Source organism: Pleurodeles waltl, chromosome 3_1, assembly GCF_031143425.1.
Source record: "Pleurodeles waltl isolate 20211129_DDA chromosome 3_1, aPleWal1.hap1.20221129, whole genome shotgun sequence".
NCBI lineage: Eukaryota > Metazoa > Chordata > Amphibia > Caudata > Salamandridae > Pleurodeles > Pleurodeles waltl.
In genome coordinates this window covers 1716259099-1716285576 of record NC_090440.1, presented here as the reverse complement: position 1 = coordinate 1716285576, position 26478 = coordinate 1716259099, and the positions used below count along the sequence as shown (strand labels likewise).

Genomic DNA, 26478 nt, shown 5'->3' with positions numbered 1-26478 from the left:
TCAAGGCTAATAACTGGCTAAGATAGGCTGAACAACTAATGCAAATTAATTATTAAAAATCAAACTTCACCATTGCACTGTATTTTAATAACTAATAAAATTGTTGTTTAATTATTTTCAAAGCCGGTCTAATTCCTGAGGTACAGTATTAATATTTTAATCTGCACCTTAGTTTTATTTGTAGGACACCTAGGCCTGTAATAGTGAAAATAGCTTTTTTGGGCCTTGTCTTTGTAGGGACATGGTAATATTATTTTCTACATGTCCCACTTCTACATACCCTGCACCATATCTAGAAAGCTACAAGGCTTGCATAGTTGTGATTGTTTGATATTTAATGGAGAGATTTTCCTCTATCCAAAGGTTATTTTGACAGGTTAGACCTCAGTATGACAACTGCAGCAGTCAGATTATAATGGTATTTCTGATGGATACAACTACCTGTGGATTCCTCACTTATTGAATACTCCCATTGCGCCAGCATTCGACGGAAATTTTCTTCCTAGCTTCTGCACGTCGACGAGGACGTCACAATTGCCCACGCGACGCCGTCTGACATCATACAGGCAATAAGAGGTCCTCGCCGACGTCAGTGCCCTTTTTTCCGTGCCATTCGAAACGGTTATCTTCGAGGGAGCTACTGTTGCTACTCGACGTAGACAGTTATTTTTGCTGTTTTTTGCTTTGAGACATTACAATGTCGCAAAGAAAGTCAGGATTCAAGCCCTGCAACGAGTGCGATCGAGGTCACCTTTGACTCGACATCTGAAGACTTGGGAAGTTAGTCCCACCGTCTCTCCCCAGCCACCGACGCCGTTGGCATCTCCGACTTCCCCGATGTCTCCTGGTAATCCTCCTTCGGTGTTCGAGGTTCCACGGCCTCATGTTTTCTTCGACCATGCAGACGTCTGCACCGGCGTCGAGGTCGCCTTCGACCCAGGCACCTCAGTACCCGGCTTTCCCGGCCCCTGGAGCCGATAGTACCGCATTCTTGAATGCGATGTTCTCCATCTTTCAACAGATGGCTCCAGGTGGTGGACCGGCTGGTCCTTCAGGCCCTTTGGCCTTCAACATGGGTGCTCCGGCTCCACTATGACCGGCACCCTTTATGCCCTTTCTTCCCTTGGGAAATGTGGGCTCGGCGCCTGTGGCGTCAGTGTCTCAGCCAGCGATGCCGAGTAGACCTCCACCGGGTCCGGAACAGTCTTCTGTCCGTCCTACTCCTCGTTTGGCGCCGAAGAAATCCATGGCGCTGTTAGATCCGGTGTCTGATGGATCCGAGGAGCGGCGTCAAGCTTCGACAACTGCTGACGCCATGCCGAGGATAGAGGAGAGACTGCATTCGAGGAGGCTTGCTCTACGCCTCCTTGAAAAGCAAGAATATCGGAGACAGACATTAGATTAAGGAAGGGGAGATTGAGGACTCTCGTGAAGATCTCCATGGCTTGGACACGGCTAGTGGTCTGGACACCTCTCCAGAATGGGACTTGTCGTCGCCTGGAGAGTACATGGAGGAGGCGGCAACTTTTCATTCGGTCATCATAAAGGCATCTGACTTTATGGACCTCCCTTTGCTGGTGTCTGAGCCCAAGCCAAACATCTTGACAGAAGTGTTGCACCCTGCCTCAACAACTGCAGAGCCACTTTTACCTTTTAATGAGGCGCTGTTCGATCCCATAATGGAAATCTGTAAGAAGCCGGTGTCATCTTCGGCGGTGAATAGATCTGTGGCTCGGAGATATCGAGTTGCACCTGCTGACCCAGGCTTCCTTTCCAGGCACCCAACACCTGAAAGCCTAGTGGTTCAGGCTTCTTGCTCAGCCTGATCTGCTCCAGGATCCTTTCCAGCTGTGCCCTCCGAGACTCTAAAAAAATTGACATATCGTCGAAGAAGGCTTTCTCGTCATGTAGCATGGCTTTGAAATCTACCAATGCTACGTGTATTTTAGGGAGATCTATTTACGCCCTGATGGACGAGATTAAGTCGGCTCATTCTGAGGTGCCTCAAGAATTAATGAGCCTGGTTTCTGATGCTCAGGCAGCGGCAACCCAGGTTATTCAATCTGGGTTAGGTACGACCGACTCTGTTGCTAGAGCTATGGGTACTGCTGTGGCTACAAGGAGGCAAGCCTGGCTTCGTAGCTCTGGATTTTCTTCTGATGTACAATCGACCCTCTTGGACCATCCAAGGCTAATTCAGCTCTAGAGAGGTTCAAAGAGAGTAGGGCCACTGCCAAGTCTTTGGGCTTGCAAGCCTCTTCTTCTGCTGCCTGCAGATTTTTTTAGGAGGTTTTGAGGATTTGGTCGTGGTTCCTCCTCCTCCTTTCAAGGAAAATTCTAGCATCAGCCCACCTCTGCTCTCTCCTATAGATCTTACAGAGAGAGGGGTAGGGTCCGCACCAGGGGAGCCACTCAGCAGCACTCTGCCTCTTCCTCTTCCTCTTCCTCTGGAGGGGTGCAGCATGGGAAGCAGCCTTAGACTTCCTCCAATTCCTTCTCACTCCACTCCTGTAGGGGGGAGGTTATTGAACTTTCTCCACAAGTGGGAGGTCATAACATCAGACTCCTGGGTTACCAGCATTGTGAGGAAAGGCTATGCCCTACCCTTTCGGGAGTTTTCACCCCCCATCCCGCCCTTCCTACTGTACAGAAGATCATCTCCTGTTGCTACAACAGGAGGTTCAAGTCCTCCTTTCAAAGGGTGCGGTGGAGTTGGTTCCAGAGCAGGAAAGGGGTCAGGGTTGTTACTCAAGATACTTCCTGATCCCCAATAAGGATGGTCGGTTAAGGCCAATCCTGGACCTGAGGATCTTGAATTAGTTCCTCAAACAGGAAAAGTTCAAGATGCTGACCCTAGCTCAGGTGCTTTTGGCGCTGAACGATGGAGATTGGATGGTGTCTGTCGACTTGCAGGATGCTTACTTTCATATCCCGATACTCAAGTCGCACAGGAAGTATCTCTGGTTTGGGGTGGGGTCGCAGCACTATCAGTTTGCGGTTCTTCCGTTTCGTCTTACTTCAGCACCTGAGTCTTCACGAAGGTGATGTCGGTGGTTGCGGCAGAGCTCAGAAGGAAGGGGATAGCAGTATTCCCGTACCTGGATGACTGGTTGATCAAAGCCAAGTCTCCGGAGCTCGTGTTGCGCCACCTTCAGTCGACAACCCAGTTGTTGTTCGACCTGGGTTTTTCAGTGAATGTACCCAAATCTCACCTAGAGCCCTCTCAGCGCCTCCTGTTCATAGGGGCAGTACTGGATACAACATTCAGTCGCGCCTTTCCTCCGCCTCAGCGGATTCAGGACATTCCGGTGTTGGTTCCAATGTTTCAAAGTGGAGCGGTCATTCCGGTCCTCAAGGTCCTACGCCTACTTGGTCTGTTTGCTTCTTGCATTCTGTTGGTCACTCACGCTCGCTGGCACATGAGGGCTCTTCAGTGGTGCCTCCGAAAGCTGTGGTCTCAACACAAAGGGGATCTCGAGGGTTCAGTGAAGATCTCCAGAGATGCTGCCACGGATTTAAAATGGTGGATTGCGAACGGCAGTCTTTCCCGAGGAAGGCCGTTCTCGCAAATTCCGCCGGTGGCCACGGTAATATCAGATGCTTCCACTCTTGGGTGGGGAGCTCATCTGGGGGACCTGGAGATCAAGGGTCTTTGGTCTCCAGTAGAACAGATGTTTCATATAAAGCTGTTGGAGTTGCGGCTGTACTTCTAGCTCTCAAAGCCTTCCTCCCATCCCTTCGCGGTCAGTCGGTTCAGGTCCTGACGGACAATACTACCGCGATGTGGTATATAAACAAGCAGGGAGGAGTAGGGTCGTACCTTCTCTGCAGAGAAGCTCTACGGCTTTGGTCCTGGGCAAAGGACCATCAGATTTGCTTGGTAGCAAATCATCTGGCCGGAGTCTTGAACGTACGTGCGGACAGTCTTGAGTCGCCACTTCTCGGCCGATCACGAGTGGCGTCTCCATCCGGATCAGGTCCGTCTAATCTTCCAGATGTGGGGGTTTCCTCAGATAGATCTGTTTGCCACTCAAGAGAACTCTCACTGCCCGTTATTCTGCAGCCTCCAGTATCCGGGTCAAGGAGTATTGGGGGACGCGTTTCAGATGACCTGGTGCGACCAGTTGCTTTACGCGTTTCCCCCCATACCTTTGATTCCTCGAGTTTTGAGGAAAATACGCCAAGACCGGGCCCAAGTCATCTTAATAGCTCCAGATTGGCAAAGGAGGGTATGGTACACAGACCTTCTCCAACTCTCTCTGTGCCCCCCGCTCTGTCTCCCTCTCAGGGCAGACCTCCTCTCGCAGGGGCAGGTTTTACACCCCCACCTCCAGAGCCTGCACCTTCATGCCTGGAGATTGAACGGGGCAACCTGAGTTCCTTTTCTCTCCCGACTGATGTAGTGGATGTTATCTTAGCGGCCAGGCGACACTCCACTAAATCTATCTACGCTAATAGGTGGGCTAAATTTGTGATTTGGTGTGGAGAGAGGCAAATTGATCCCTTACGTGCTCACTTATCAGATATCTTGTCTTTTGCATTGGCTACGGTTAAGGGATATTTATCTGCCCTGTCAGCCTTTCTATGTCTTCCGGACCAGCCTTCTCTATTCAAATCCCCTATAGTACTTAGATTTTTAAAAGGTCTTATAAACAAATTTCCTCCCACTCCTTTCATTATGCCTCAGTGGGATTTAAACCTGGTTCTGACTTTTCTTATGGGTTCCCCGTTTGAGCCTATGCATTCTTGCCCCTTGAGGTTATTGCTCCTAAAGACTGTTTTCCTGGTTGCAATTACCTCCGCAAGAAGAGTGAGTGAGCTGCAGGCTCTATCTGTTAAACCCCCTTACACATCTTTTTATGGGGATAAGGTGGTGTTGAGGACCAAGGCTGCTTTCCTACCGAAGGTTGTTTCACCCTTTCATATGGCCCAACCGATTACTCTTTCATCGTTTTATCCTCCGCCCCATCCTTCAAAAGAAGATGAGCGACTACACCGCTTAGACCCGAGGAGAGCGCTAAGCTTTTTTGTGGACAGAACAAAGGATTTCAGGCTGGAGAGTCAGCTCTTCATCGGGTATGTGGGAAAGAGGAGAGGAAAGGCAGTCCACAAGAGAACACTCTCCAGGTGGGTCATTCTTTGCATTAAAATGTGTTACTCTTTAGCAAAGAAGGAACCCCCTGATGGTATAAGAGCTCATTCCACCAGAGCTAAGTCGGCCTCTTCGGCCTTGGCCAGGGGTGTTCCTGTGGTCGACATCTACAAGGCCGCAACTTGGTCATCCCTCCACACTTTTGCGAAGCATTACTGCTTGGATTCTGAGGTTAGGAGGGATGGCCATTTTGCACGGTCAGTGCTGCAGGATTTCTTGGTTTGACCATTCAGGCACCCACCACCGAGTGCGGTACTGCTTTGGGACTATTCAATAGGTGAGGAATCCACAGTTAGCTGTATCCATCAGAAGAACGAGTTACTTACCTTCGGTAACGACTTTTCTGGTGGATACATTAGCTACCTGTGGATTCCTCACGGTCCCACCCGCCTCCCCGTTGCCTGTCTGGTCTAACCAAGTTATTCTTGGGTGTGCTCCTCTTGGTTTTTGAGGGCTTGTACATATACTGTATATATTTATTTATGTATTTATTAAAAAAAATTAAAAAAATCCTGAGTTTTTGGAATGATGTTTTTATCTTGAATGTTATTAAATATTGTTATTTGATTGATTGTCTCAATGGCCTATTAGTCTCAGGCACGTAAAAATTTTTGGTACTGACGTCGGCACGTCGACGAGGACCTCTTATTGCCTGTATGACGTCAGACAGCGTCGCGTGGGCAATTGTGACTTCCTCGTCGACGTGCAGAAGCTAGGAAGAAGATTTCCGTCGAATGCTGGCGCAATGGGAGTATTCAATAGGTGAGGAATCCACAGGTAGCTAATGTATCCACCAGAAAAGTTGTTACCGAAGGTAAGTAACTCGTTCGTCTGAAGCCATTTGTGAACTGCCAATGCATTGGATGGCACAGTAGGTGCTGCAGTCCACTCATGGCATTTAGCGTACAGGCCCAGGGTATTCCTTGTACCAAATATTAGGGACCTGTAGGTACGCTAAATATGCCAACTAGCAATACACAAATTCAACTATGTTTTGAAGGTGGACCACAGGCACTTTACTACTGGTTAGCAGGGGTAAAGTGCACCGAGTTCTTAACCCCTTCTCTGCCAGGCCTTTTCCCCCTCAGGTGCCAGGCTGTTATTTTGACTGCTTGGGGCAGTTCACGCTTAGGCCCTCATAACGTTTTGTCCACATAAGCTACCCACGCCAAATTTGCGTCCTTTTGTTTTTTTCCCCAACATCCTAGGGATTCTAGAGGTGCCCAGAGTTTGTGGGTTCCCCTGAAGGTAACCAAGAAATTAGCAAAAACAATTTTGTTTTTTTTTTTTCTTCAAAAAAATGGGGTAAATGGGCTGCAGAAGAAGCCTTGTGGTTTTCCCCCTGAAAATGGCATCAACAAAGGGTTTGCGGTGCTAAAATCATCGGCTTACCAGCTTTCAATAACAGACTTGAATCAGAAAACCACATTTTTCAACACAATTATGGCATTTTACTGGGACATAACCCATTTTTACTATTTCAGCCTCCTTCCAGTTAGTGACAGAAATGGGTGTCAAACCAATGCTAGATCCCGGAAAGCTAAACATTACTGAAATGTAGACAAAATTCTGAATTCAACAAGGGGTCATTTGTGTAGCTCCTACAAGGTTTTCCTGCAGAAAATAACAGTTGAAATAAAAATAATATTTAAACTGTGGTGGAAAGAAAACCAGGCATTTTTCTCCACATTTTACTCTGTAACTTTTTCCTGCGATGTCCGATTTTTTTGTTTTTTTTTAAAGCAATATACCGTTACGTATGCTGGACTCTTCTGGTTGCGGGGATATATTGGGCTTCTAGGTTCATCAAGAACCCTAGGTACCCAATGGGTTTTCATTGTATACCTGGTATACACCAATTAATTTGCTGAAATATAAAGAGTGAAAAATAGGCATCAAGAAAATCTTTCTATTTCCAAAATGGGCACAAGATAAGGTGTTGGGAAACGGTGGTTATTTGCACATCTGTGAATTCTGGGGTGCACATGCTAGCGTGTGAATTACAGGGCATTTCTCAAATAGACTTCTTTTTTCACCCAATGTCTGACATTTGGAAGGAAAAAATTTAGAGAAAGCCAAGGGGCAGTAACACTTGTTTTGCTATTAAGTGTACCCCCAAGTCTCTGGTGACTTGTGGGGCTCTCAACAGATTCTGTTACCCAGATTCCTTTGTAAACCTCAATTTGGCCAAAAACACACTTTTTCCTCACATTTCGGTGACAGAAAGTTCTGGAAGCTGAGAGGACCCCAAATTTCCTTCCACCCAGCGTTCCCCCTCCAAGTCTCCTGATAACGATGGTCCCTCACTTGTGTGGGTAGGCCTAGCGCCCGTGACAGGAAATGCCCCAGAACACAACTTGGACACATCACTTTTTCCCAAAGAAAACAGATGTTTTTTGCAAAGTGCCAAGCTGTGGATGTTTGCCTCTAGGTCAGCTGGCACCTAGGGAAACCTAACAAACCTGTGCATTTTTGAAAAATAGACACCTAGGTGTATCCAAGATGGGGTGACTTGTGGGGATCTCCCCAGGTTCTGTTACCCAGAATCCTTTGCAAACCTCAAAATGTGTTTAAAAAATACTTTTTCCTCACATTTTGGTGACAAAGTTCTGGAATCTGAGAGGAGCCACAAATGTTCTTCCACCCAGCGTTCCCCCAAGTCTTCCGATAAAAACACCCAATGGACTCCAGGGAGGTGTGACTTACGTGGATCCCCCAATGTTTTCTGACTGAGAACCCTCAGCAAACCTCAAATATAGCTAAAAAAAAAATATCAAATTTTTCCCACATTTCTGTGGGATCACCGCACCGGGACAAATTTCCTACCCACCAACGTTCCCTTCAGTCTCCTGGTAAAGCCAAAAACATGTTGAAATTGAGGGGGACCCAAAGAGGGTCCAAAAGGGCAGTTTTGAAGAAAAAAAAAAAAAAAAAACATTTTTAGGCTGACAAGTGGGGAAAAATATTTATCGGTATAGATGAGATAATGCTGGTTGGTAGGAATTTTGTAGATTCCTGCAGATTCCGGAAGGTTCCATCACAAAAATGTGTATAAAAAATAAATTTGTGATTTCCAGCAAAGTTGGAGATTTGCAGGGCATTGTGGGTAAGAAAATGGTGCAGTGCATGTGAGGCACACCACCCTGGACTCACCCAGATGTTTAGTTTTCAGATGTGTCTAGGTCTTGTGGATTTTTCTAGATGGCACCGTCCCAAAGTCCAAAAAGTGCAGCCCTCACCATTCCAAGTGGGACGATTTTGAGAGTTAGCCAAGCTCTCATGGCCCAAATGTAAAACCAAAACCCCAAATAATCAAATGTCCTCTTGCTTGCCGTGGGATAAGGTGTTTTAGTGTGCGGGGGGAGAGCTGAAAGACTGCTACCTCCTTCATTTGGGGGGGAGGGGTGGCATAACCATGCCCATACTGGTTGATGGCCACCACCACAATTCTTTTTTTTTTTTTTATTATTATTCTCTGGCATCTAGTAGACTTTCTGCCCCCCGCGGTGTGGATCAGGGGTAATTGCCCCATCTGCCCACTGGTGGGCAGAACAACTTTGGCCCTGTTTATTTGGGGTGGGGTTTTGGCCACTTATTCCTCTAATTTCCCTCTTATTTTGGAAAACAAATATCTTCCCTGGTCGGCTTTCTGCCCCCTTGGGGGCAGATGGGCCTTCCAAAAATGGGCCTATCTACCCCAGGGGGGGGGGGAGATAAGGTCAACAGCAATGTACCCCCATGGGGGGCGACCTTGCCCAAGGGGCTGCTTCCCCACCAAGGGGGCAGAAATGGCCTAAATTAAATTTGCCCCACAGAGGAGCGACTCTTGCCTAAGGGGTCGCGCCCCATACATAAAAACAAAAAGTAAACAAAAAAAAAAAGAAAATATCCCTGGTGTCTAGGGGTTTCTGCCCCCAGGGGGCCCTTTAACATACGTATTAAATAAAAATAATAAAAAAAAATCCCTGGTCTCTAGTGGGCATTTCTGAAATGCTTGCAGAGACCTGAAAGGAAAGGCCTTTCCTTTCATGCCTCTACCTGCCCCCTCCTCCCGAGCGGAAGAGAAATGCCGACCATTTCTCTTCCGCATCGTGATGATGAGAGGTGACCTCTAATGAGGTCAGCACCCAATCACGTGCTGACGTCATCAGACATCACGGGGTGGAAGGGAAAGCAATTCCCCTTCCATCCCGACTGGGGGTTGTGGTGTGGGAGGGAGCCCCACGGGTGCTGCCCCCCTTGGCCCGGGTGCAAGGACGAGACGAGCTCGTACCGGGCATCCTAGGGGTTAAGCTAGGAAAAATGGTGTCCATCAAAAGGTGAAAATTTTGAGGTGACAATCAGAAAAGGGTTATTTCCTACAGTATTCTCATTTATTTTTGCTTAGTCACATTGAAAGCTTTCTTGGGGTCATTTTCACAGTCTGTTTGAAGTATAACATCTTGGATTTGTTTTAGGTAGAGGATTAAAATGCACTAATTTTCCTCACTGAATTTATTTACTAGTTTGACCTTCCTTGATAGTTTGAAATCTTAACCAGGATGTTTTTATACACACTTTATTGTAGTGCTTTAAAAGCAGCTCATAATCTAGAATGAGAGGGTTTTGCTGGTCTAAAGGTGGGAGCTTGTGGGGGCTTGTTTAGCAATACGAATGGACACATAAAAAGGCAGAATAGTCACATACAGAGACAGGTTATTCAAAAACATTAATTTCTTCTCATGGGATGTATTGGACACCTGGATCTCACCATGCACAATTTAGATGTAATGGTTACAACAGATTTTTTTATGTGCTTATTACATTCATGCTTTTGTAATATTACATGTTACTTTGATCTTTTTGTATCTTGTGTTCCCTTATTTGTGTGTTCTGATTTGCTAAACCCATTTTTAGGTCTCTCCAAAAAACGGTGCTTGAGAATGGCTTAAAACCGGCCCTTACTGTCCATTGCTTGGCATCAATGTCACTTTAATTTCCTTGCTTTTCCTTGCTTATCTCCCAGTTTCACTTTCTCTTGTATCTTCGGTGGAGCACGAACAAAGTACAACTTCCATTCTATAATCAGTGTCCTGCTGGCTGACTTCTTCTGGAAGTACTGAGTGCATGAGTTTGCAGTCCATTTCTCCAATCTTTATTCTTGCTTGCCTCATTCCCCACCCTGCAACCCCATCCCTGCTTTGTCCCTGAGGTTGCTTGTTATCGCCAGGCCCCCAGTCGGTGCTTGCCTGTCCTTCACCCACTGCCCACGCTGTTGTTTTTCCCCTCTCTCCTCCTGTCATCTGTGGTATTCCTTCCTTCCCTTTGTAATTTTTTTTTTATTGCCACAGCGTTTTGAGGGTGTGGATGAGGTTGTGGCTGACTTATGAGATCATTGTAAACTTGAAGCATGGGAGGCTGGATTCAGCCCTTCCCTGCTCCGAAGAAGTAATTAATTGTTTTTCAACTTGCGGTAGTTGCATCCAGACTGCCTCCCCTCTCTTGGTCATGAGTGGAATTCCGCCAGACTGCATTCTTCAACACACTGCGAGATGTGTTGAAGGTTGTTTCTCCTTTTTTATTGTTGGGTGAGGCCATCCTGTAGGGTGTCATGACCCTCCCACAATCCTAGACCTCCCCTCCCCCCCCCCCCCCCCCCCCCCAAAACGAACATAAATCACCAATATGTTTAGACCTCTGAGACACCCCATAGCACCCTGAGGGTTTGGGCCACGTTCTGCCTCATGGGCCTCTATTAAGCCTCTGCCTTCAACACTGCTTGAGGCGAGGGGCTTGGGCTGCTACTGCCCTAATATTTTTAGGCAAAACTGTCAAAACAGAGTAGCCAAAAAAACAGCTATCAACTAAACCATCACTGTCCTCAAACATTAAGGTGACATTATCCATTGTGCCTCGCACCACAAGCTTCCTTCCCCAGGTCTTACTCTGCAAGATGAGAATGCTCGTTTGGACAGCTGGGGGGCAACCTGGAAGAGCTGCTGGCATCCTGCATCCACTCCTTCAGCGAGTCCCCTAAATTCCGTCCTCTTACTAAGATGTTACACAACTTTTATTTGTATAGTGTTCTTCTGAGATTTATGTTTCATAGCACTGAACTTTCTAGGGAAAGTAATTCCAGTTGAGGTTTCCCCTACACTCAGAGTAGTGTCTGAGTCTTTCAGTGTCTATCTGTATCGCCACATGCTGTGTCTCACGTGTCACTGTGTCAATGTTCTCTTGTATCTGACTCCTTCCGGATATTCTTGTTTTATCTCTCCCTGTACCTCTTCTCTCTGATTCTTCGGAGTGCAGTGTCTCTCCACCTTGATCTATGTCTGCTTCTGTCAGTGTCTCCCTCTGTCTTAGCATCCTAGTATCATCCCATATCTTCTTGTCTTTCTCTCTCTATTTTCCTCTATTCCTGTCGGGTTCTACTGAGAGTCCTTGTGTGCCCTTGTCTTGTCTGTCTGTCTCACCCTCTGTCTGTTCTTTTTAATCTCCTGTGTCCATTTGTGTTCATTTGCCCTGTTGCTGTTTCCCTGCTTTGTCTTTCTAATGGCCCTGAGAAGCCCATCACGGATTTTAGAAAAGTTTTGTGTGCGTGGGGCTTCCCTTGAAGTTCAGGTGAGCCATGCTATAACTTGCTCCATCTGATAGACTTCTAGCTGCATATTCCTTACCTTTGAATTTTCCAAGCATCCGATCCGGAAGATTTTTGTGTGAGCAAATCCCTGCGCACTGTCTGGTGGCTTTGTTCGGTTCCGTGTGGTGCCGTTGGCATTGGAAGTGACTTTGCAGGCCACCAATAAAGGTGCCAACCAGTTGTGCAGGCGTCCGTTCTTTTCTTTCTTCGCCAGTTGGCACTGATCTGGGGAAGAGCTAGCCCTCTGTCTCTTAACAGGTTTTTTTTTAAATTGTCGAGTTTTTCTTTTGCGTGTCAAGGATGTCTTCTAAAAAGGCAGGTTTTAAAAAGTTTGGTACATGTCACCATGCCATGTCTGTCACAGACTCCCATTTGGTCTGTTTGTGGGGCCTTGAGCGCGACCAAGACTCAGTCGTGTTTGGACTGCCGGGCTGTGGCACCGAAGTCTTTGGGGAAGCAGGCACTAAAGCTGCTTGCGTCCTGGCAGTCGGCTCCACTGAGCGTGACTCCTCTGAGGTCACGGTCCTGATCCAAGAGAAGGTTGTGGGATCGCTCCTGGAGGCCCAAGTCCTTTTCCTCCCACTCTAGGTCATCGGTACGCTCGGGTAAAAGGCATAAAAAGTGCAAGAAGTCGAGGAGTACTTTGATTTCTCCTTGTCTGTTGGCCGATTAAATGACTTTGGAACATCAGCGTTCCAGGCAAGGTTCTGCGTAGCTATTGGCAGGTTGGACTTCGTGCTGCCCCTTTCTTTACAGCTGTCAAAGTGAACCCCGTTCAGGTAAAGGAGTTTATCGAGGCCATGCGCCACGTCTTTGAGTGGGCCAGCCCGACCGGGCTTGCCTTCAGGCCTTGTGGTGTCAGAGGGCGGCCCCGTCAGAATCCGCACCAGCGGATTCAGCCTCTGCTCAGATGGGCTTCCGTGGATCTGATCATGGATGTGGACCGGCACTGATCGTACCAACGCAATCTTCTCCGGCGCCGATCCTGATACCGATGCTCCTGGCGGCACCACTCCCGTTTGGTTCCCCGACGACTGTGAGTTGGAACAGCGGTGATCAACGCCGACTCTGGCGCCGACAGGGCCTATTGGTTCTAGGTCATTCCCTAAACATTTTTTAGAGCAGCCAGGCTTAGGGGGAGAATGGGAGGGATCACTGGACTCTTTGAATACAAGTTAGGTACATCGTTGGGGAAGCCAGTGGACTGGATTCATATCCAGATACTGGCTTGTTTTCTCCCGCTACTATGGCTAGGGTGAAAGGAGCATCTTATTCAATGGTAGTGAAGACTGCACTGTCGAGACCAACCTCTTGACGGAAGTCAAACTAGAGCTTTCGCTACAAAATCCTTGGTTCCATTCAGTGAGGCACTGACTGATCTCCTGCTGGGAACCAGGTCCAAACCCAGCACAGGGGTTCCTGTGAACAGGACAATTGCCCATCGCTTTCGCCCCACCCGGGTGACCCAAGTTTACTCAGCCAACACCACATCCCTTAGATCCTGGTAGTCTAGGCCTCAGCATCCCAAAATAGAACAAGAAGCCAAAAGTAAATCCATCTTTCCTAAGCACCTCGTGCAACAAAATTAAATATTGGCCTAGCAGTGAGCCACACAAACTACTATTTAGAGGGCATGGTAAATGGTCACAAGGAAGAAAAACACATTTTATAACAATAACAATGATGCCTTTCATTTCACTTTGACAATCATGCAGCACAATCTTACGAATAGTAGCAAGGAAACCCAAAGAATAAACTTGAATGCATATAAGGATTTTCAGATATACTACATGAACAACTGAAAGACCCTTTTATGGTCTCATTTTAATGGAAATCTATAAACAAATGCATAACAAATGCAATAGATAAAAAGAAAAATCGCAATAAATCTGATTGCCACTCTGTAGTCAGTTAGTATTCCCAAAGATGGTAATTCCCAGATATTACCTCCCTAATAACTTCTCACCAGTTTGATGAATCACCATAAAAATTACCTGTAGCATTTTCTAAATTTTGAGTGATGCAAATGTTTGTAGTGAATCGTTTATGGGTGCAAAAATACAAGACTATCCAAAAACATGTTTTTCCTCCAATGCTTTTTTCATGGACTGTTGTATTTGACTTTGCTTTAAAATGGCTAAATGGATTTACCCCCCAAAAAAATTGTCAGGATTATACATTATGGTGCAGAGATTATACTTTTCGGTGCGGCAGTTATGTAGGGTAAATACTTAGTGATAAGTTAGTAGGCATTTAAACTTGGTGTCATTCCAGTATATGCCAGTCCACTCTGCTCAATTCTACTGTTTGCGATTCCTCTTAATGCCTCTCCAGTGTATGCCACTCTATTCTATGCTATTCCTTTGGACGCCACTCCACTGTATGCTATTACACTCTACACCATTCCAGTGTACACCACTCCAGTCCACACCACTTCACTTTATGCTACTCCACCATACGCTATTCTAGTCTGCGCCACTCTACTGTATACCACTGCACTCTACGCCGTTCCACTGTATGCCATTCCACTATATACCACTCTGCTATACGCTATTAGTTAGTGTTGTCTGGTTAGCAAGCTCAAGAGTGTGTAACACAGTTTGCTACTTATAATAATTTGAAGCTGGGTAGATAAATTGTAAATTAAAGTTATAACTATAACTTTAGAATTTTTAAAGTTTGTGTAGTTTAAACTTGGTTTGTATAGAGAAAATACGTTTTTCCAACTGTAACTAAGTATGAATGTTTTTTTTTTTTTAGAGACATACATACACACAATGAAAAAAACAAAGGTTATAGGTACGTTATAGTTTGGATCAGAATGTACACGTTATAATTTAGTTAATTCAAGTAACGATAACTCGCGCCCTAAGGTAAACATAACTCACGCCCCTGCCAGATCAAAACATTTATTGCAAATGTTGCAATTATTATCAATGATGTCAAAAACCGGGAGAAAGCAGTGAAAACGAGGAAAAAGCAAGGAGTAGACACTGAAATTGGGGGGGAGCAAAGGGAAGACAGAAGAAAGAGTGCTGCTGCAGCACGGGTCAAGCTGAACTTTTTTTTTTTTTTGCCGCAGCTTTGTGAATCCACTGCAGTCTTTCAGCAAACGTTTTATACATTTTTTTTTTTTAAAAACACACATTTTTGGCCCACACCACCAGGCCCAGGTATTCCTGCCCTGCTCCATACTGTTTTTTTTTGTTTTTTTTTTTGTGGGGGGGGGGGGGGGGGGGGGTGGGCACTTTTTTTCTTGAGTTTCAGCTGAGTCTGAGTCCCAAGAGGCTGCCAGCACTTCCTGGTTGATTGGCTGTCAACCAATCAGATCTCAGCATGAGAACTGTCGGATACTTGGAGGATCTGCTCCCCCAGATATCGCTATTTATTTTACTTCAATATCTCCGGAACTACTGAACTGATTTACACCAGTTTACAAAAAGATATATTTCTGGACCAAGATATAGCTTTTTGCCAAATTTGGTGTAATTCCATTCAGCTGGGTGGGCTGTAGAAGTGTCTAAAATCTCTATGGGAAACAGCATGGGAATGCACATTGTTTAACAAAATAAAAATTCATCACTCCATTCCTTACTTCCCTTCATTTCTTATTTTTAACAGCTTCCACACCCTTCAACATATGCTGCATTGTCTTAAAAGTGTTTTAAGTTAACCAACAGCTATGCCCAACATCTAAACTCTCCATCATAACTTCAGTTCTGTCTCCGCTCTGGTGCAGCGGCTCTTCCTTCTTGATTTTGCACATTTAAAGCAGCCCAAACAGTTCTCATAATTTTATCAGCAAATTCCCATGAATTTGGAAGGCCTGTCTTCTTGTCATATAATATTGGCATCTGCTTTGTGCCTAAATGGCTCCTGTTTTCCGTCTACTGTAGAGCTGTCTGTCCCACTGTTTGTCTTACATAATCCTCAATTTCCCCTGCAGATTATTCCAAACACATTCTGGTTCTATCTCGTGCTTCAAAATTCTCTGACAGTCAAGACCCATCTGAAAATGAAGATATGCACGCCGAGACCATTAATCTTCACTCTCTACAATTATGCATTCTTTGATGTACTTCTGCACCCCACTTCTGTGCAGGCATTTCCTCATCGTTTTGTGTGTTTATCTCCATACTGTGCGGCTCCTTACGACTTTGCATGGCAGCGGAGCCTGCCCGCTAAAGTCCTGCGTCGAGATGACCACCTATGCGGCCGTCCCTCCGCATGCCCTATTATGAGTTACCCGCTGGGCTGATGGGTGGAAACAGTGTTTCCGCCCGCCGGCCTACGGGAGACTCAACACAACATTGATGCTGGCTCGTAGTGAAGCCAGCGGCAATGTTGTGGTATGTCGTTTGTGATAGCGCCCATCGTGCTTTTCACTGCTCGTGATTTGGGCAGTGAAAAGTGCGACGGTGCTGTCCATGGGGGCCCGTGCACTGCCCATGCCAAGTGCATGGGCTGCGCAGGGCCCCTTGAGGGGGGCCAAGACACCCCCTTTCTGCCAGCCTTTGCATGGTGGTCCGTCTGCCATGCAAAGATTGACTGAAAGGGGACTCGTAATCTGGAGGGCAGCGCTGCACTCCTGATTACGAGCGCCGAGACCGCCAGGCTATCGACTGGTGGTGTTGGCGGTCTGCTTTCGCAGCGGTCCGACAGCCATCGTGAGTCTGGCGGTCCCAGGACAGCCAGACTCGTAATGAGGCCCTGTGTCTTTAAATGTTCCATATAGTGCACTTAAGTGTCCTACTGATTAGGTTTGTGTCCTCGAATTGTGTATGTGTGTCTGCCAGTTTCGATAGCAGGTAATAAACTGTAAAGCCGTTAAATTTGTCAGCAAGTTAATCTTCATAATTGGGTTTAAGGTAATCACTCAAGTCTGTAGTGCAGTATTTGTATGAGGGTTAAACAAAACATGTACATCCAGTGGCTGAATTGCACAAAGTGAAACCAGAAAAACTGGTATTAGTCACAGCTTCCCCACTTTAGCAAATTGTGTGATCCTAGGCAATCTTTTTATTTTACTTTACCCTCCTTTTTCTTCGTTATCACATATAAGAGGACCTTGTAAATGCATAAGTTTAGGATGTGTGCTGTACACAACTTTCTCCTGTGTTTGATTTAATAAACTATAATGTCGTTCATGTACAATAGGAGCCCAAGTCACCCTAAGAGTGTACATAACAGCTGACTTCTCTCAATTCATTATTGGCAATGTTGTCTGCGTGTGGGATAGACGAAAACTTCTAAATTCATGTTTGAAAAATATCACTTTAAAAAATAAAATGCGTCTCTGTGCACTGATATAATCTGATGTACTAAGGTGAAATATTTCTGCATGGTAATGAAATACACTTTTTGGATTTTGAATACACCTTATCGTATTTTTACAGTTTTGCTGCAGATTGCTTTGAAAATTAAGGTGTTCCTAATGTTAAGTGGTGCTGGACAAGCTAGTTACTTCCCTTCTTTAAATACAATTAACCTTTAAACGAAGACTTGCTAGTTTATTTGATATTTTATAATCTAAGGAGAGAGCAACCAGGGCACTCCAAATAAATGAGTCCAAAGTCTGGTGACTTAATATGCAGTGTTTAATCCTCAGTGTTAGGTAGTTGAATGATACATCAAAGATGTTAAAGTCCACATCTGAAAAAAGTATTTGGAGTGCCCTGGTTGCTCTCTCCTTAGATTCTGTAATTTACAGCTCATGACATAGGTGTTTTTTGATATCCACCTGTGTTAGTGTGCACCTCGGAACCCTTGGTGGTTGGGTTTCTAGCACCAGGCTGGCACCCGCCACAAGACTTGTTGATGACGTACTACTGTGTTCGTTCTTGGTAACAGATGTGCATTGCCAAGCATCAACCACCTCTCTTTAGTGTTATAGATATTTTATAATGTTAGTGCGGAGTCGAGTGAACAGCTGCCCAGTGCTGCTGTATTGCAGGGGACTGCATCACTATTCTAAAGTGTGTTCTTCTGTAAATTAGATCACTTCCACAAAGAACTTATGTTTGCATGTTATATGATGTTGATGACAAATTGTTTATTGGTCATAATAATTTGTCACTGATAAATTGGTAAGTATTATTAATGTTAGACCTACATATCTGTTTCTGCCCTGTATTTCGCTGATTAATAAACTTTTTTTTCAAGCAGAAAATATTTTTTTCTTTCTTTTCCAACAGAAGTGGCAGAACTCGAGGCAAACTTACCTGGTAAGTATGATTGAAGCATATGCCTTACATTGACTGCAATTACCATGAGGTCTAGTTCTGTAGGGCTATTGCGCTCTGCAGTGGTGTTATGTTAAAACGCAGAGCATGAGAGCACCAATCACTCACTGGGGACTATCATGGTAGTTGAGCTGCTGGACTGGTGTTTGTTGCAAAATGGGCATCCCAATATATTCAGAACATGGTTGGCAGTCTATCAATGTTTCTATATAGTGATCCTTATTTACTTTATTCAGTGTTTTTGTTTAGAGCAGACAAAGCCCAGGAGCATTACATTGCTGTGCATAGAGGTTGTACAGAGTATAAAACATAGTAACCTGAAGCACGCTAAAGTATAAGGTGAGATTACAACATATATCGGCAATATTGGGACAGGACTATATATGCAATTATGTAAGCTCTGTTGAAGCTATGTATAACTTTTGATAGCCGTTTCTCAACTCTCCTCACCTTTTAAATATTCCCCAGGCGGCAGACTGGACCTGGAAATTTTCAACTTCTTCCCCTACATGCCCGGTAGGTGGTGTCTTGCAGCTCTGTGCTGCTGCCATTCCAATTCAGGTATGATGTGTGGAATGGAATGTAAGCGCCACCAAAGAATGCACACCTCAGTTCCCGTCTATCCGCACCATCAGGCGCTGACCCAGAGCTAACCCTTGTCTATCATGAGCCAAAATAAAACAATTTTTTTTTTTAAACGGCCTGAGAAATACCAGTATGCAAAAGTACAGCTTTCCCCCTCCCCCGAAAACCACAGGGTTCAAACATTGTAGGTATTGTTGCATGCAAATGTTTGTGATAGACCCCTACCAGATGTCTTTGGGGCTTGAGATCGGACCACAGCTTCAAACCTTGTAGCAACAGCGCCTCGATGAATCCAAAGGCCTGAGCTGTGAGGTGAAGCTGTATGTCATCAAACACAGGAAGACTCCATTGTGACCAGTTGAATGGACAGTACTGTTCCTGAAATTCTATCCTGTGATAGATCTTTGTCGGATTAGTCCAGAAAGCAGCACAAGAAGTCCAAGAGGAACTCGGTCCCTCCCCGCCACCGACAAACTCCTGAAGCAGTGCAAAGGTGTAAAATGGGCCTCAGTTTCACTCTTGAACTCTGTCTCCTTTGGAGCCGATTCCTACTTTCATCCCAGGGCTACTCAAGGTTCTGGGGCCTTCGGCGACACTGGAGCAAATGCTAGAGTTCTTTTGGTGCAAAGCTGTGCCACTTTGGCACTCTGCCGTGCCCTTGTGCACACCTCTAGGGCTCAAGAAAGGAATCGTTTTTACCATATGTAAATAGTTGCCACCACTCTGCCCCGGGTGATCAGGCTATCCTAACTCTGTACGAAACCCAAGAAAGTTTCATGGTGTAAGCATACATGATCAGAGTCAACCCCAAATTCCTTCCATACTACCCCACCAGATAGAAAATCAAAGCGCCTCAAACCCTTTGGGAAGCTCATGTTCTTCGGCAATCTGGCATTAAGGTTCATCACTGCCTATTGGGCCACCCCAATCATTCCGTTTGGAAATCTGGTTGCTTAGGTACTACTTGCTGTGCCGAAGGACTTTGGCTTGTGTAAGAGTGGAGCCATTCAGGATGGGCGTGATGCTGCAAAGCTCACAATTTGTTGTGGGCCAGATACCACTGATGTCCTTTGTCACGTAATAGGCACTTGTGTGACACTTCAGAAATATGCCTGGATGAGATCTACCAGCTTTTTAGGGTGATGTCTAATCTTCCCTATTGAAGCTGACCTTCGTTGGCTCTCGCCTATTCGGCAAAAAAGCAGACTCTGCCATGGCACATTAAAAATATCAGGGCCACAGTCAGCTAATTTTGATGGTCTGCCCCAGTGTATAGTCTGCCAGCAGTTTTGCATCCTCTGTGGATGTTGTAGGTGCTTTCAATACCGCAAGCAAATATAGGAGTTGCAGGTCATTCATTTCATTAAAAGTCTTCATGCTGTCCATCAGAGAGGTTGGTGCAGGTTCTCACAGACCACACCATCACCATGTGGTACTGCAGTTGGTGGGGTGGGGTTGTGGACCCTGTGTCAGAAGGTGCTATGCCTCAGAGTGGCTGGAACACCAGGGAATTTCCCTGATGCAACCCCACTTGGAGTTTTTTGTTTTTTTTTGGCCATGTGAGGAATGTGCTCAGCAAAGTGACCATCAGGATGGTCGGTCTCGCTCTTTCTCTTTTCTCTCTCTCTCTCTCTATCTATCTCTCTCTCTTTCTCTTTCTATCTCTTTCTTTCTCTCTCTCTTTCTCTCTCTTTCTCTCTTCCCCTACCCTACCCTCCCCCCCCCCCCCCTTGCCAGCTCTTTTTCAGTTGTCAGACGAGTCCTCTTTATTTAAATGACCTGTTGCAATGTGTAGTTTTTTTTTTAGGGTTGCAACATATGTTTCCGCCCACACCTTTCGTCATGCCCTAGTGTGACCAAAACTACCTAATGGATACTTCCTTTGAACCGCTACATCGCTGTCTGTTACAGCTTTTCACTCTGAAGACAATTTTCTTTATTGCCATAACATCGGCACAAGAGGTGAGTGAGCTTTTGGGCCCTCTTTGACAATTTGCCGTATTCTACATTCCGAGCCTCTTTCCTGTTAAACGTGTCCTTATTTCAGACTGACAACACATCACCCTCCCAGCTTTCTTCACGCCACCTTGCCCTTCCGAGGAGGAAAGACTTGCCTTGATCCCACAAGAGCACCTGGCTTCTATACTGAATGTACTAAGGAATACCTTTTGGCTAGCCAGCTCTTTGTTGGATTCACTGGAGCGAAGAAGGACAGGGCACTGATGGAAAGGACCACTTCTCGCTCGATTGTTCCATGCATCAAAATCTGCCATGCACTTGCTAAAAAGCAACCCAGAAGGGCTGCAAGCTTGGTCCACCAGTACTAAGGCTGCTACCACTTTGTTGGCTTAGGGAGTCCCTTTTCTGAACATTTGCCAGGCTGCTATGTGTGTGGTGCTTCATACGCTCATGGAGCAATACTGTTTCGACAGCCAGAAATGTCTAGAAGGGCACTTAGCCTGCTCTGTCCTGGATGAAACCAAAAAATCATGTAGATCACACTCGCCACCTTAGAGATACTGCTTTCTTATCTAGTCAAAAGGTGACAAATGTGCAGTTAGAAGTATCTTATCAGAAGAACATGTTAAATACCTTCAGTAATACTTTCTGCTAGGTCAGCATATTCCTTGCCAATCCTCTTCCTCATTCTGTGAACTGTGCTCTTTTCCGTCTTAAAATTCCATAAGTCCAGAGATCTGCACACTGCTCACCACAAAACTACTGTTGGGCTTGGGGTCGCAGAAACTCCTAGAAAGCAGCTGACGTCAGCATGATTGGGTGGCGCTTATATGCGCTTCTGCATGTCACTTCAGGAGCAGAATGCTGTGAACAGCACCTACCAGCATGCAAGACTACATCTTGAAAATTTCTGGATCCAGTTTGACGCCTGGGGGAATATTCATAAGGTAACAAATCTGTGGTTACTGGAAAGAGCATTTCCAAGGTACTTAACTTGTAACCATCCGTGGAAGAAACTCTGATACATATACATTGACCGTGAAAAGACCGTGAGATAAAAAAATTTAAAAAAGGAAATTGGGACAAGAAAGAAGTTTTTTTTAAAGGTGAAGATGAAATAGTTTTTGTTCCTTTTATGGGTACAGGGGAGGAGTGGTGCAGATGTTGGGTGGAATAGATTTACTGACACGAACAGAAACGGCGTTTCAAGAAATATCAAGTATAATGCGTGGTGTGTGAGCTGGGAAATCAGTCAGGAGTTTCTCGCCATCAGCTTCTTTGATATGTATAGGGAGTAATCCAGAGTATAAATATTTTCACTAAAACATCTTATTGTTAACACCTGCTCTTATGACGGGCTGCCACAAGGTGGCGCTGTTTATTTAATTTAGAGATCAGCACTTCAGTTGTTTGTTAATTCAATATACATTAAAAATGGCTAACATATGTCGCTCAAGCCATTCAGATAGTTTTGGCGTCCTGGAATAGTCTAAAATGTCACACTTGCTGGTGTATTATGGTTAGTAGTTGTGTTGGTACTGTCATTGTCAGTGCGAGCAGGGGCAATGAGTGATGCAATCTGCAGTTGCTTCCTGGTGATGGCTTTGGCACTTGCTTTTTAACAAATCAAGTACTAAATTAAACTCAACTTTTATGATGTCTTTTAAGCATACTGGAATATGACATTCCCATAATCTAATTTGGAGCTATCAAGGCTTGGACCACTTTTAGCCTATTCTGTTTTTTCTATTTTATTTTTTGTTAGATAATGTGGAAAATTTTAGGCAGATGGATTGCATTTGCAGCTATGTGTTTGCTAGATAGCGCTCATCCAATCCAGTATTCTGCCTTCAATATTTATTTGGTTTGTTAGACTGTGAATGAGGATATCATGGTTCCGAATATCTAAAACACCAATAGGCTTAATAGTTTCAACAGGGATAAGTTGCCATTCCAAAGTACACTGCATCATAAGTGATTTGCAGAATCGCTGTTTCTGTATTACAGCCAGTTCTGAAACCTGATTGCTGATGGTAATCTCGATGAGCTTCAAACTGCTGGAGTTGGTAGATAATACAGTTTATAAGATTTTAGCAGGGAAAGCTAGATCAGAGATTGGGTAAAGGTAAGATGCTGGGATGGGATACTTTTCAAACTAGAGTTACTTCGAAAACGCTCTGAGATAGATTTAAAAGGGTAGACTGATTCTGTTCACTAGATGCACCTTTAGGTACGGTAGTTAGTAACAGATAAGCAATATGATTGGAGAGTGTAAACTTGAGGATGATGCAGAGAAGTCTGAGGTCTCTGTTAAAGGGGACCAGTTACTAAGATTTTCTGTGCTGTGCATGATGGGAAGTGTTGGAATGGAGCCTTTTTGATCCTTGTGTATGCATTTGAAATTCAAATTAGTCTTTTTACATACATTTGAAAATAATCATTAAAGAATCAATCAGTTAATATGAATAGCAGTTTTTAGAGGCACAATATAAAACATAAAAATTCATCAATGATTACATAAGTACAGTCTTTGTCTTTAATCCACAATAAACAAGCATTTGCAGTGTAATGGGTCTCGCATTTGCTCCAGTTGAAGCTATTGGGGTTCTAAATTCCTAACTGGACCTTTCTTGCCACATAAATTGAAAATGAAAAGTAAAACATTAGTTGGCATAAGTGAGCCGATCCAAAGCGCCATGGCCGCCAGGAGCATGAGCGCGAAAGAGAGACAAAAAAGTTTGTTCAAAGTCAAACATTTGGGCTGTCGTGCAATTATCCATGTAACAGGGTCAATCTGCTAGGCGGTAACAACTTCCCCAAGGAGTGACAAAGTAAAGCATTTACCAAGCCCACGAACGAGTGAAAGTGATGGGCGTGCTGTGGGCGTGGTTAAAAGCCCACAATGTTTACAACAGGTCAAAGCGCTTGTGAGCTCAGCTCAACCTAAAAAGCACCTGTCAAGCCCTAACATTAAAGTGTTACCTTGAATTATAACAGGGTTTTTTTCTTTAGAAAAACTCACTCTCAAGCAGACCTTGGGGCAACTCAATCGGTGTAAAACATTAGCACCAGCCTGTGCCTCCTAAATTGAGTCTTTCTAAGAATTGGGACTAGAATTTTCGGGACACTGGTTGAAAAGATTTACAAAAAAAATAAAAAGTGGGGCAGAGTCTGTACAGAAGTTCAGTCACAAGGGCAACTGCAGATTCATGCTACATTGTATTGCCCCAGCTGGAAGCAATCTGATATTACTCAGCCTAAACATTATGGTAGCTCTAAAGAAAAGCTCTTTGGGTTGGTACGGAAATACATTTCCTTTTATAAATTTCCACTAATAATCTATCGGGTTTGCTACCCAGGTTTGAGGCCAGACTCAAACGGGACCCCATAGCTTGAGTAAAATTCAAATTTCTGCCGGCTAAGCATGAAGCCCTAAGTGTTTGAGTGATCAAAGGAAGCTCCTAAATACAGAAACGAAAATACCCGTTCTAATTGTTTCAATTTGATTGACAGACTGATTGTCAAATTTTGTGGTGCACAGACCATGATAGATGTTTTCGAGTTATTAGTTTACAGGTTCAGTTGCTCCATAAAATTAACAAAGAAGTCTAAAAGTCTTAAGCCCGTTTGCGGTTCTTTTTAACTATAAGACATATAACTCCCTTTCTGAGTAAGAAAATTATGTAGACCGTTAATATGTAACAAACATAGAATGAGGCAGAAACACATCCCTGTCACCCACCGCGTCATAAGACATGAATCTGCCTATTCCCCATTTTCTTCATACCTGAGGGATGTGGAAAGAGCGAAATACAAGGCTCTGAGGAAGTTAATCAGGCCACCATTGAGTCCCCATGTACAGACAAACGCTACCACAGTTTCGATCTGTTTACATTGTCGAAGGCACAAGAGTTGAAAGAAGGCAGTGTACAATGAACAAATATTTTTTTTGTTAATCAATCTCTCTCATATATATATATATATATATATATATATATATATATATATATATATATATAATATGTGTATATATATATATATATATATGTATGTATTTACTTACAATTTTTACCATTTTATTTGTTGTCGGCCTATCCGGCCATAACAATTACACACAATAAATACCAATCCATCATGACACTGTCTAAATCACATTAGATAAAACATCTCAATAAAAACTACACTTGGGATCTTTGGTTTGACGTGTACCAATGTGCACCCAATTTACCCTGCAGTATCATAAACATGATTTATAACAATGATTTACATAGCACACTTAACTTATTCTAAAAAGACATTATAAATCTAAAAATTAGAAAACTTATTCTGGCACTAATCATTTGGGGCTTTACGGTGCCAACCACCAGTTTGATAGCCACCCAAGACCTATCCCCATTTTACAGCGACCTGCACCAGCTTCCCAAGCTAGTAACAGCTAAGGGACGACACAAGCAGTTATGCTTGTGCCAGCTGCAGGTGCATTGATAAACGTAACTTCCAAGCCTCCGGTATGTAAGTTGAGACCTTCATCACAATATGTTTTTCATCTGATCGCATACATAACACTTCCGCTTCTTTGCACTTCCTGACTCCATATGATCTAAAAAGTGGCCGTAAGTGCAATTTGCGGAGTTTGAGCATGAAGTGACATAATAAAAGGAAGTGGGATAATGTTTCTTGGCCACCATGAAGACATGGACAGCAATCTAATCTACCCGGGGGGACGGGTTGCCATCTGTTGGTCACCGCTATCACCGGTAGTGTGCCCATACGAAATTTAAAATAGAGAGCCCTTTTTTCTTCCGGATAAATACTATCTATAAAAAACGCTGGTTTGAGCTCTTGATTAAACAAAATGTAATGCTTAAAGGACTAAGGGGGTCATTCCAACCCTGGCGGTCGGTGTTAAAGCGGCGGGCAACCCGCAAACAGGCAGGCGGCCAAAAAAATGGAATTCTGACCCTGGCGGTAACCGCCAACACAGACCGCCACTTTAACACTCCCACCACCACAGCGGTACAGACAAGCAGCGCGGCGGTCACCGCCAACAGACAGGCGGCAGACAATGTACCGCCCACCCTATCACAACTCACCAATCCGCCACCTTTTCCGGGGCGGGAGCCCCGCCGATAAAAACACGGCGGAAACAGACTACGAACGGGAAAACGCTCACCTCTACACATTCCACGAGGAATCTGGACAGCATGGAACCAGAACTACACATCCTACCAGCAATTGTCTACCTGCTCGTCTACCAGGAGCACGAACGCCGGCGCAGAAGACAACGGTGAGTACTGCACCTACGACACAGGGGAGGGGGGAGGAGAAAAGATTACGGGCACACACATACGCGACCAACTACCTACAGACCAATGCAGAGCAACAACTCGGTGACACCCCCCCAAACCCCCCGGAAGAATGCAAAGACAAAATAATATGTTATTGGAATACAAATATATTGTAAGGCTAAGTAAATAAGTCGAAGGGTAGGTGCAGTGGGTATGGGAGTGGAGGAAGAGGATGTGGTTGTAGTAGAGTCAAGTGTGCTGTCTTTGGGTGCAGGTGATTGTGCTGGAGGCTGTCGTGAGGTGGATGGCTGTTGGGTGGGTGGCTGCCTGCGTTTGTGTGGTTTGGAAGAGGGGGTGACCGACACACTGGGAGAGGACACAGGGGACGTGTAAATGGCAGTGGGGGTGGTGACTGCACGTGTGCGGAGTGTTCTGGTGGGTGTGCTGGTGATGGACGTAGTGGCTGATGAAGTGGTGCATGCAAGTGTGAGTTGGGACGTCACAGGGAGGGATGAGGGAGACGAGGAGGAGGGGGACACAGAGGAGGCAGTGGCTGTTGGCATGTCTGCATGTGGATGTTGCTTGTGTGAATGCTTCTGTGATGTGTGGTGCTTATGTTTGGATGAGCTG

The 26478-nt window shown here is 44.9% G+C and overlaps 1 protein-coding gene across 2 annotated transcripts in view; it reads left to right on the top strand.

The window, feature by feature from the left end:
* Nucleotides 1–26478, top strand: part of UBE2F (ubiquitin conjugating enzyme E2 F (putative)) — a 1010525-nt gene that overhangs the window by 100011 nt on the left and 884036 nt on the right. For both annotated transcript variants that reach the window (XM_069225615.1, XM_069225614.1), the window contains one exon: nucleotides 17969–17998. In XM_069225615.1, the coding sequence (XP_069081716.1) occupies nucleotides 17969–17998 (30 nt within the window). The remainder of the gene's footprint in view (nucleotides 1–17968; nucleotides 17999–26478) is intronic.